Source organism: Piliocolobus tephrosceles, chromosome 2 (assembly GCF_002776525.5).
Source record: "Piliocolobus tephrosceles isolate RC106 chromosome 2, ASM277652v3, whole genome shotgun sequence".
Lineage (NCBI taxonomy): Eukaryota > Metazoa > Chordata > Mammalia > Primates > Cercopithecidae > Piliocolobus > Piliocolobus tephrosceles.
Window position 1 is genome coordinate 158707649 of NC_045435.1, and position 11861 is coordinate 158719509.

Below are 11861 nucleotides of genomic sequence, written 5' to 3' on the forward strand. Positions count from 1 at the left end.
GCAACCTCTGCCTCCTGGGTTCAAGCGATTCTCCTGCCTCAGCCTCCTGAGTAGCTGGGATTACAGGCACGCGCCACTACGCCCAGCTAATTTTTGTATTTTTAGTAGAGATGGGGTTTCACCATGTTGGCCAGGATGGTCTCAATCTCTTGACCTTGTGATCTGCCCGCCTTGGCCTTCCAAAGTGCTGGGATTACAGGCATGAGCCACCATGCCCGGCCTAATTTTTTGTATTTTTAGTTGAGACAGGGTTTCATCATGTTGGCCAGGGTGGTTTCAAACTCCTGACCTCAGGTGATCCATCCACCTCGGCCTCCTAAAGTGCTGGGATTACAGGTGTGAGCCACCATGCCTGGCCTGACCAATAGCTTTCATTCTCCCCACTCCACAGCCCTTGGCAAATACTGTTTTACACTCTGCTTCTATGAATACGACTTTCTTAGATTCCACACATATGAAATCGTAACAGTATTCATCTTCCTATGGCTGGCTTACTTCACTTAGCTTAAGGTTCCTCAGATTCATCCATTTTGTCACAAATCGTATTTCCTTTTTTTTTCCTTCCTTCCTTTCTTTTTTTTTTTTTTTGGAGACAGGGTCTTGCACTGTTGCCCAGGCTGGAGTGCAGTGGTGTGATCGTGGCTCGCTGCAGCTATGATCTACCTCCTGGGTTCAAGCGACCCTTCTGAGCAGCTGGGACCACAGGCATGCACCACCATGCCCAGCTAATTTTTTCTATTTTTTGGTAGAAATGGAGTCTCACTCTGTTGCTCAGCCTGGTCTCAAATTCCTGGGCTCAAGCAGTCCTCCCACCTTAGCCTCTCAAAGTGCTGGGATTACAGACATGAGTCAGCATACCTGGCTCCCTATTTTTTATGGTTGAATAACATTCCATTGTGTGTGTGTCTGTCACATTTTCTTTATCCATTCATTTATCATTAGACACTTCGGTTGTTTCCATACCTTGGCTATTGTGAATAATAGCCAAGTGAACATGAATATTGCAGTGAACATGGGGGTGCAGACATTTCCTTGAGATACTGACTTAAATTTCTTTGGGTATATATACCCATAGTGGAATTGTTGGAGCATATGGTAGTTCTCTTTTAATTTCTTGAGGAGCCTCCATTCTGTTTTCCATGATGACTGTACCAGTTTTATCTAGTTACTTTTACATTTCTTATCTTTCTTTTTTATTTAAGAGAATGGATCTTGCTCTGTTGCCTAGGCTAGAATGCAGTGATACAATCTTAGCTCACTGCAGCCTCAGACTTCTGGGCTCAAGTGATCCTCCCACTTCAGCCTCCTGAGCAGCTGGGACTACTCGGGTGTGCACCACCATGCCTGGCTAATTTTATTTTATTTTATTTTTTGTTGAAACTAGATCTCATTATGTTGCTCAGGCTAGCCATGAACTTCTGGCTTTAAGTAACCCTCCTACCTCAGCCTCACAAAGCTCTGGGATCACAGGCATAAGCCACTGTGCCTGGCCTCTTTCTTCAGAATTTTATCATTTTCCAGCCAGGTACAAGTGGCTCGTGCCTCTAATCCTAGCACTTTGGAAGACGGAGCAGGTGGGTCACTTGAGACCAAGAACTCTAGACCAGCCTGGCCAACATGGCGAAAACCCAACTCTACTAAAAATACAAAAATTAGCTGGGATTGTTGGTGTACTCCTGTAGTCCTTGCTACTTGGGAGGCTGCGGCGCAAGAATCGCTTGAACCTGGGAGGCAGAGGTTGCATTGAGCTGAAATCATGCCACTGTACTCCAGCCTGGGCGACAGAGCAAGACTCCATTTCAAAAAAACAAAAAAAATGGTTTTCCTCATATACATATTATATTTGTTTTGTTAGGTTTATACCAAGTATTTTGGAGTTTGGGTTTTTTTGAAGTTAATGGTTGTGTTAATCTGTTTTCACATTGCTATAAAGATACTACCCGAGCCTGGGTATTCTGTAAAGGAAAGAGGTTTAATTGACTCACAGTTCCATATGGCTGGGGAGGTATCAGGAAACTTACAATCATGGTGAAAGGCAAAGTGGAAGCAAAGACCTTCTTCACATATATCTGCAAGAGAGAGAAGTACAGGCAGGGGAAATGCCAGATGTTTATAAAACCATCAGATCTTGTAAGAACTCACACACTATGACAAGAACAGCATGGGGAAAACCACCCCCATGATCCAATCACCTCCCTCCCTTTGACACGTGGTCCCTCCCTCAACACATGAGGATTGCAGGTTCCTCTCTCAACACACGGGGCTTAAAATTTGAGATGAGATTTGGGTGGACACAGAGAGCTAACCCTATCAATGGTATTTTGTTTTCAATTTCAAATTCTACTTGTTTATTGCCAGTATATAGGAAAGTACTTGATTTTTGTATATTAGCCTTTTATCCTGCAACCTTGCTGTGTTACTTATTAGTTCCAGCAGTTATTTTTCGGTTACTTTCAGATTTTCTGTATGGACACTTTTGTCATCTGTGAACAAAGAGTTTGATTTCTTCCTTCTCAATGTGTACACCTTTTATTTTCTTGTCTTCTTGCATTAGCCAGGACAATATTGAAAGATAGTGGTGAGGGGACATTTGATCTTAGCTAGAAAACTTGTAGTTTCTTACAAGTAAGTGTGTTGTTAGTTGTAGGTTTTTCGTAGATGTTCTTTATATAGTTGAAGTTCCCCTCTATACCTAGTTTATTGAGTGTTTTTGTCATGAATGTGTTTTGGATTTTGTTACATGCTTTTTTTTGTATTCATATGATCATGTGATTTTTCTTCTTCAGACTGTTGATAGATTACATCAATTGATATTTGACTGTTGAACTAAACTCACATACCTGAGATAAATCCCGCCTGGTTTTGGTGTATAATTCCTTTTATGCATTGTTGGATTTGATCTGCTAATATTTTGTTGAGGATTTTTTCATATAAGCTTATGAGCAATATTGAGATACAGTTTTCTTGCAATGTCTTTGATTTTGGTATCAGAGTGATGCTGGACTCATAGAATGAGTTAGAAAGTATTCTTTCTGCATCTGTCTTCTGGAAAAGATTGTAGAGAACTGGTATATTAATATCTTCCTTAAATGTATGGTAGAATTCACAAGTTGAAACCTGGGCTTTATTTGCTTTTTAAATTATGTAGGAAATAAAAAGTGGAATTAGAAACCAAAATACTCAAATCCTGGATTTTATATTTGCCCATGTAGTCATCTTTACTTGAGATATTTATTTCCTAATGTAGCTTTGTGATACTGTCTAGTGTTCTTTCCTTTTAACCTGAAGGGCTTCCTTTAGCGTTTTTCTGTGGAGTGGGCTTGTTGGTACCGAGGGCCTCAGCTTTTGTTTATCTGAAAATGTCTTAATTCTTAAATTTTCTCTCATTTTTGAAGGACAGTTTGCCAGATATGGAATTCTTGGTTGACACTTTTATTCTTTTAGCATTTTAAATATGTTATCCTACTGTCTCTGGCTTTCAGAGTTTCTGCTGAGAAATCACTGGATGATCTTAATGAGGATTCCTTGACATAATGAGTTATTTCTTTTTTGCTGCTTTTAAGATTCTCTTTTGTCTTTCAGTAATTTGACTGTAATATGTCTCAGTGTGGGTCTCTGAATGTATTCTTCTTATAGTTAGTTGAGTTTCTTGTATTTCTAGTTTCACATCTTGCATCAAACTTGGGAAGTTTTCAGACATTGTTTCATCAAATTATCTCCTTGCCACTTTCTCTCAGTCTTCTCCTCCTGGTGCTCTCATCCTGTGTATATTGGTTCACATGTTGGTGTCCCAGAGGTCCCTTAGGTTCTGCTCACTTAGTTTTTTTATTTTCTCCTCAGAGTAATTTCAATTGTTTTATCTTCATATTCTCTGATCTTTCGTCTGCCTGCTCAAATCTCCTATTGAACCCTTGTATTGAATTTTTCATTTCATTTATTATACTTTTCAGCTCCAGAATTTTTCATTATTTTCCTGATTTCCTTTAGTTCTTTGTCCAGGTTTTCCTTTACCTCTTTGAATATATTTAAGACTAGTAGTGTTTTAGGCCAGATGTGGTGGCTCCTGCCTGTAATCCCAGCACTTTGGGAGGCCAAGGTGGACAGATGACCTGAGATCAGGGTTCGAGACCAACCTAGCCAATGTAGTGAAACCCCATCTCTACTAAAAATATAAGAATGAGCCGGGCATGGCAGCGGGCGCCTGTAGTCCCAGCTACTTACGAGACCAAGGCAGGAGAATCACATGAACCTAGGAGGCAGAGATTGCAGTGAGCTGAGATGGCACCATTGCACTCCAGCCTGGGTGACAAGAAGCAAAACTCTGTCTCAAAAACAAAACAAAAAAAACGCACTAGTAGTGTTTTATAGTCTTTGTGTAGTAAGCTCAGTGTCTATGCTTACTTAGGGACAGTTTCTTAATTTTACACCTTGTGATTTTTTTAATTGAAAACGGGGTATTTGTACATTATAATGTGGTCACGCTGGCAGTCAAATTTTCTTCTTTTCCCAAGCTTTCTTGTTTTTTTTTTGACACTGAATGTCATATATGTTTGTCTAGTGTCTTTTTGCAATTACTTTTCCAGAGACTGTATATTTCTTGTCATTTGTAGTCACTGAAGTCCCTGTTTCTTTTCTTGTTTCTTTCTTTCTTTTGAGACAGGGTCTTGCTCTGTTGCCCAGGCTGGTCTTGAACTCCTGGCCTTAAGAGATTCTCCCAAAGTGGCCTCCCACAGTGTTAAGATTACAGGCGTGAGCCACCATGCCTAGCCTGTTTCTTAATTTGTGTCTTTGACAGAAATTTTCTTAAACACCAGGAACTAAAACCAAGAAACAACAAACAAGAAAACTCCTGGTCTTGAAATTGGCTCTGTGTTGGGGAGTTTAAAGTTTTTCCAGGTCTTTTGCTTTGTAATAGTGTTTTCATTTTCATTCAACTTATTTTCTAATTTCCCCTCTCAGATCTTTTCTGATCGTGTGTCTTGTCCTAGGCCTACATGTGTCTTTCTGAATTCCCCCTATTCAAGGGTGCTTTTGAATTCACTAATTTCCTAAAGACACTCCCTCCTTGTTTTTTTTTTTCTCTCCCATGTCTTAGGTGGTTTCAACAATAATCTTTTGGCCAGACATCTGCAGGCTGTTCCTCTGCCTTACCATGATTTTGAGAAATGCCTGCTACATTTCCAGCCTGTACAAGTTCTGAGTTAGGTGGAACAGAGATGTGTTCCTTGTGTCAGCCCTTCAGGCAGCCCACAGACAGGTTAGAGCAGACTTATGCAGAAATTTGTGAATGAGGTCTGCTCTGCTTCCTCCAGAACCAGGGAGGGAATGGGACAAGTATAATTAAAAAGCTACAAAGCTTTCATACCATTTTCTTTTCTTTTATTTTTTTGAGACAGAGTCTTACTCTGTCACCCAGGCTGGAGTGCAGTGGCACGATCTTGGCTCACTGCAACCTCCTTCTCCCAGATTCAAGCAATTCTCCTGCTCAGCCACTGAGTAGATGGGATTACAGGTGTGCACCACTCTCGGATAATTTTTGTATTTTTAGTAGAGACAGGGTTTTGCCATGTTGGCCAGACTGGTCTTGAACTCCTGACCTCAGGTGATCCGCCCGCCTTGGCCCCCCAAATTGATGGGATTACAGGCGCGAGCCACCACGTTTGGCCACTTTTTTTGCTCTTTTAGAGACAGAGTGTCACTATGTTGCCCAGGCTGGTCTCAAACTCCTGGGCTTAAGCAATCCTCTCACTTTGGCCTCCTGAGTAGCTGGGACTACATTGTTTGTCTTTTTATTGATTTCTAGGGCCTGGCTTGTGACTTGTGACTTGCCTATTTATTTCCTTTCCCTTTTCCTCTCCTTTCTTTTTTTCTTTTTTTTTTTTGAGACAGAGTTTCATTCTTGTTGCCCACGCTGGAGTGCAATGATGTGATCTTGGCTCACCGCAACCTCCAACTTGTGGATTCCAGTGATTCTCCTGCCTCAGCCTCCTGAGTAGCTGGGATTACAGGCGCACGTCACCATGACCAGCTAATTCTGTATTTTTAGTAGAGACAGGGTTTCTCCATGTTGGTCAGGCTGGTCTTGAACTCCTGACCTCAGGTACTCCGCCTACCTTGGCATTCCAAAGTGCTGGGATTACAGGCATGAGCCGCCGCACCCAGCCTCTCTCTCTCTTTTTTTTTTTGAGATGGAGTCTCACTGTTGCCTAGAGCAGTGGTGTAATCTTGGCTCACTGCAACTTCCGCCTCCTGGGTTCAAGTGATTCTCCTGCTGCAAGCCTTCCGAGTAGCTGGGAGTACAGGCACCTGCCACCACGCCTGGCTAATTTTTGTGTTTTTTAGTAGAGATGAGGTTTCACCATGTTGGCCAGGCCGGTCTTGAACTCTTGACCTCAAGTGGTCCGCCTGCTCAACCTCGCAAAGTGCTGGGATTGCAGGTGTGAGCCACTGTGCCAGGTCATGTTTTTATTCATGAATGGATATTAGATTTTTTCAGGTGTTTTCTCGACATCTGTTGAGATGTTCATATAGTTTTTTTCCTTTAATAATTTCATTGGTTTTCACATGCTGAAATCAACCTTGAATTCTTGGGATAAACCCCACTCGGACATGATGTATTATTTTTTTATATATATTGCTGGACTTGATAATACGCCTTACTTAAAAAGTAAAAATTTTTCATTTTTGTTTTTGGTCTGTATTCTTTTCTGATGATGTCCTTGTTTTGCTTTGGTATCAGGGTAATGCTGGTCACATAGAATTAAGTTGGAAACTCTTCTAGGAGGGGAGATTTACTAGTAATTGAGCTCCTCTCTGTGCTGCTTTACAGATTCCATTTCCTTCACTCCTTAGAACTATGCTAGGAGGCAGTACCATCCCTGCTTTGCAGATAGGAACTTTAGGTCAAAAGGCAAAGTAATTTCTCAAGGGCACATCGCCATCACCAGTGGAGCCAGAATCTGACTGGAAGCTCTGAGGACTCTCTAAGACCAGCCCCTGAATGCTGCCTCCCACTGATGGTTCTCTGCGGCAAGGCCAGCTATGTCTCAGCTGGCGGCAGCCCTTCGGTCTGTCTACAGTTGAGTCTAGTCCTGGGCCTCTTTGGCCAGTGACAGACAGGTGGATTCTTCATCTTCCCTGTTTCCTGGAGTTTGAGGGATCCCTGTTATCATTCTGCAATGAAGAAACATTGGTGCCTCTACAGAAACCAGCTCTGGATGGCTGCTGAGGACAAATTCCCATTGTGGATAGAACTGGGAATTTCCTGGATACTCAGTATGGATAATCTCTCTCTTTCTAGGATGCTTGGATATTAATTCATCTGTGAAAGGGGCTCGTTTTGTCAGATTCTGTGATGCATTCAATATTCCACTCATCACTTTTGTTGATGTCCCTGGCTTTCTACCTGGTAAGTTATTGACAGAGTGGGGGCTAGGAGAGTTGCCTTTCCCAGTGAGGTGCCCACTTTATTTGGAGATCTTGCAGAACTCCCCGAGCACCTGTGACTTCTGCATATATTCTGGGTGTCCAGAAGAGAGGACTGTGTAAGGAATGGCCCTCTCCAGAGGTGGGAAAGACCTCACAGCTGAGAGTGGCAGGATAACCATGTGAGGACTTGTGGATATCTAGTAACTCTTCTCATGTCTAGGCACAGCACAGGAATACGGGGGCATCATCCGGCATGGCGCCAAGCTTCTCTACGCATTTGCTGAGGCAACTGTACCCAAAGTCACTGTCATCACGAGGAAGGTGAGGACCTCATGTTGGAGGCCATGACCCCGCTCACTTTTCTACAGCATAGCCATGGTGGGAGGTCTGGCAGAGTTTTACCAGGGCTGGAAGGAGTATACCTTGCTCATCCTTAAAAAGACGTCTTGAGGACGTTGTTCCCAGCCCCACAGAAATGTCTGTGGGTTTTTTTTTTTTTTGAGATGGAGTCCAGTGGTGCAATCTTGGCTCACTGCAAGCTCCGCCTCTCGGGTTCACGCCATTCTCCTGCCTCAGCCTCCTGAGTGGCTGGGACTATAGGCGCCCGCCACCACGCCTGGCTAATTTTTTTGTATTTTTGGTAGAGACGGGGTTTCACCGTGTTAGCCAGGATGGTCTTGATCTCCTGACCTCGTGATCCACCTGCCTCGGCCTCCCAAAGTGCTGGGATTACAGGCTTGAGTCACCGCACCCGGCCATGTCTGTGGTTTTTTAACACAAGGGAACTGAAAGCAGCAGTGGGAAAAAGCCAGAAAAGATAATGAGCATTAACTTTGAAAGGCCTTACAGACCATGGGCCTTCAGGACCCCAGGGGGCTACTCTTGTTCTTTGTCCCCGTTTTATCTGGTCTCCTGGGGTCTTTCAGGGACATGATCTGGCTGTCTCAGGCTCTAACATTCAGCGTTTGGATCTGTTTTAGGCCTATGGAGGTGCCTATGATGTCATGAGCTCTAAGCACCTTTGTGGTGATACCAACTATGCCTGGCCCACCGCAGAGATTGCAGTCATGGGAGCAAAGGTGAGGGCCGCTAGCTTTTCCCTTTCTGGGTACAAGGACTCGACTCTACCAGCCAGAGCTCAAGGCATAGCTGGGAAGTGTTGGAGAGAGGCCAGGGCCCCTAGGGTGAGCCAGGACTGAGGCGAGTGAGACCTAGACCTTGGCAAGTCTCCCTCCTGGGGCTCCGGAGACCTCTCTGCCTCCTGTCCTATACCCTTTCTTCAGGCCCACACTGGTGTCTTCATACCAAGGTGGGTGGGGCAGGTGAAAGGAAAGTGAGAGGAGTCCAGAGTGGGTTTTGAGATTGAAAGTAAAGGGGGCAAAGGGTTGAGTCAACTGAAGTCACCTTCAGAAGGATTGGACATTCTCCCAACTCCACCTTAGCTTCCAGGGAGGGCCCCAGAGCTACTCTTTTAAGCTCATAAGAAGCTAAACTGTAGGTCTGACCATAGTGACGTTGGGCAAGGTACTTCCTGTTGCTTGACCTATTCCTCACTCCTTCTCTGCTTTGAAGTAGCTATTGTGGTTGAATCAGATAACTTGCAGGTCCCCCTAGAGTTATAGATGCTCTATAAGTCTAGAGGACTTACAGGTGCTCTGACTTGAAGGCCAGTCCTTCTAATTTCCAGTTCTATCTGGCCACCTCTGGCCACCGAATTGTATACTCAGGTCTCAGGATACTGAAAAAGGGAAGTAGTGCTTTTAATTCCCCTTGATACAAGACCGTGGATTTAATAATGGAAAACAGGGCTAACATCTTTGGCTCAGAAGTATGATGAGTGCAAATGGAGATGGTAGAATGGGCTCTGGGGAGAGAAACTACTGACTTTTGCCTGACTGCCCCTCATTGGGGCCACAGGGAAGCATCCCATCCCATCATGCAGCCCCCTGTGTCATGATGGTCACCCCCGGGCAGTGCCTCCCTCTATGCTGTGGCCTTTAGAGATGGCACTTCCCCCCAGTACACTGATTTACCAAGAAATTTGCAACCACACACAGTGATAATGAGTTGAAGGAGATCTGTCCAGGTTGGGACGACCAAAGACGTTCATGGACTCCTCTAATCACAGGGTGCTGTGGAGATCATCTTCAAAGGGCATGAGAATGTGGAAGCTGCTCAGGCAGAGTACATCGAGAAGTTTGCCAACCCTTTCCCTGCAGCAGTGAGAGGTAGGGGACTGTGGTGAAGAGGGCAGCTTTGTTTGGTCACTTGCTCACTCTTTCTCTACAGAAATTGTCACATAACTGCCTTTTTGCCTTTGCAGTCTAATCTGTTGACTAGTGAGGGTTGGGACTGTCCCTGGGCAAGTCATCACTTAGGACTAAGGACAGCGGAACAGGTTGCTTTGGTACCACGATTAAAACAACATTGCCGAAGTGTGTTAAATTTCTAGGTGTTGTACCAGTTGTCTAGTGCCGTACAAAAATTCATTCTATAACTCAGCTGCTTAAACCAACCACCATTTCCCCCACCTGCTTATGGTTCTGTGAGGTCCACAATTTGATCTGGGCCCAACTGAGGGGTTCTTGTGCTGGTCTTGCCTGGGGTCCCCCACACAGGTATAGTCATTCTGTGACAGTCCAAAATGGCGTCACTTACTTGGTAGTTGCTGTTAGCTAGACTCACTCCCCACATGGCCTCTCACCCTTGAGGAGGCTAGTCCAGGCTTCCTTACATGGCGTCCCGAGAGTAGCAAGGGGGCAAAGGGAAACTGAGGCCTAGATTTGGAAGTTGCACAGTATCATTTTTGCCACAGGGTGGCAAATTTTCCTTTTCTTGCCAAGTGCTCCTAGGCCAGAAGGTGGAGAGCTGTCAGAATAGGCCAGCTATACAAGGGAGGATTCGCAGGGCTTACCCTCTCTGTATCAGGTTGGGTGCTGCTTCTACTGCTGGCCCCAGGGATGATGCCCAGGCTGAGCAGAAAGTCGAAGGGTGGCATCATCTGGGGATGCAGATGATCCACTCCCTTTTCTGTGCTTCACCAGGATTTGTGGATGACATCATCCAACCTTCTTCTACACGTGCCCGAATCTGCTGTGACCTGGATGTGTTGGCCAGCAAGAAGGTACAACGTCCTTGGAGAAAACATGCAAATATTCCCTTGTAAACAATTCAAAGGAAAAGAAACCAAGAATGGAATTACTGCCCATTCACACCCCATTCCTGCCTTTCGAAATCATGAAACTTGGGAATTCAAATACTTGGATAACTTAGAATAACAAAGTTTATTAAATTTTAGAAAGATCTCTTTTGTGCCTTACTATAAAATTATTTACTTTATTAAAAATTTTAAGTTGTATTTTTTGAGCATAAATTCAATTTTTTATGGTGGAAGTCTGAAAAATCAATAGAACTAGAAGGAAAAATAGTACACAGTGTTATCACCTAGAGCTAATTTTTATTTCACACCTCTGGATATTGTTCTTTTTCTCTTAGGAATTAGTTTTTTTATCCATAGGTGAGATATATAATAAGCTTTTAAGGCACAGTATTTCTTAGGCTTCAGTTTCCTTATTTTAAAAATAGGGATAATATAATACGCCCTTTCTATCTCCTAATTTCCCCATGAATTGAGGATTAAATGTGATGTTTGCAGTTGTGGAATATGTTTTTAGCAGTACAGATGCTCAATAAGACATAGCACCCTGTGTTGACTCAGGTTATTTCCAGAAATGTGTTCTTAAAATTTTTAAAAACTTTTTATTAAGTGAAAATTTTCAAGCCTATAGATATGTTGCAAGAATTGTATCGTATCCACTTTACCTAGATTCTCCAGTTGGTAACATTTTCTACATTTGCTTTATTTCTTCCACACTTAGATATCTAATAATACATAATATGCATATAAGATATATCTAATTATAATTATATAATATAATTATATCGATATATCAATATAATTATATTGATATAATGTATAATTATATCTAACATATAATTATAATTTATATTATGTATTTTACATTATATAATTATATAATTGTGTAACATATACAATATAATTATTTAATTGACCCCTTTGAAAGTCAGTTGTAGATTCGTGACCGTGTGTTCCCAAAAACTTGTGTGTGTCTCCTAGGAACAAGGTCCTTTGTCTTACATAGTCTGTCGTTCATGACGTTGACATTTTTGAGGAAAGCTTACTTGCTGGTTATTTGGTAGGGTGTCCTTCAGTTTGGGGTGTCTGTTTCCTGAGGTTTAGATTCAGATAAGACTAACACATTCCTTTCAGTGCATCACATTAGTAAGCACATGATGTCAGGTTTTCCTGCTGTTGGTAACTGATTCTGATCACATGATTAAGGTCATGGCTGCAAAGGTTTTTCCATGGTAGTTACCATTTTCTCTTTGTAACTGATAACTAATTTGTGGGG

General features: G+C 42.9%; 1 protein-coding gene across 2 annotated transcripts in view; it reads left to right on the plus strand.

Moving 5' to 3' along the window:
• Positions 1–10735, plus strand: part of PCCB (propionyl-CoA carboxylase subunit beta) — a 95650-nt gene extending 84915 nt beyond the window's left edge. For both annotated transcript variants that reach the window (XM_023187908.1, XM_023187909.1), the window contains 5 exons: positions 7301–7408; positions 7649–7749; positions 8409–8507; positions 9557–9656; positions 10473–10735. In XM_023187908.1, coding sequence (XP_023043676.1) covers positions 7301–7408; positions 7649–7749; positions 8409–8507; positions 9557–9656; positions 10473–10594 — 530 coding nt within the window. In that variant the 3' untranslated portion in view covers positions 10595–10735. The remainder of the gene's footprint in view (positions 1–7300; positions 7409–7648; positions 7750–8408; positions 8508–9556; positions 9657–10472) is intronic.
• Positions 10736–11861: the final 1126 nt, after the last annotated feature.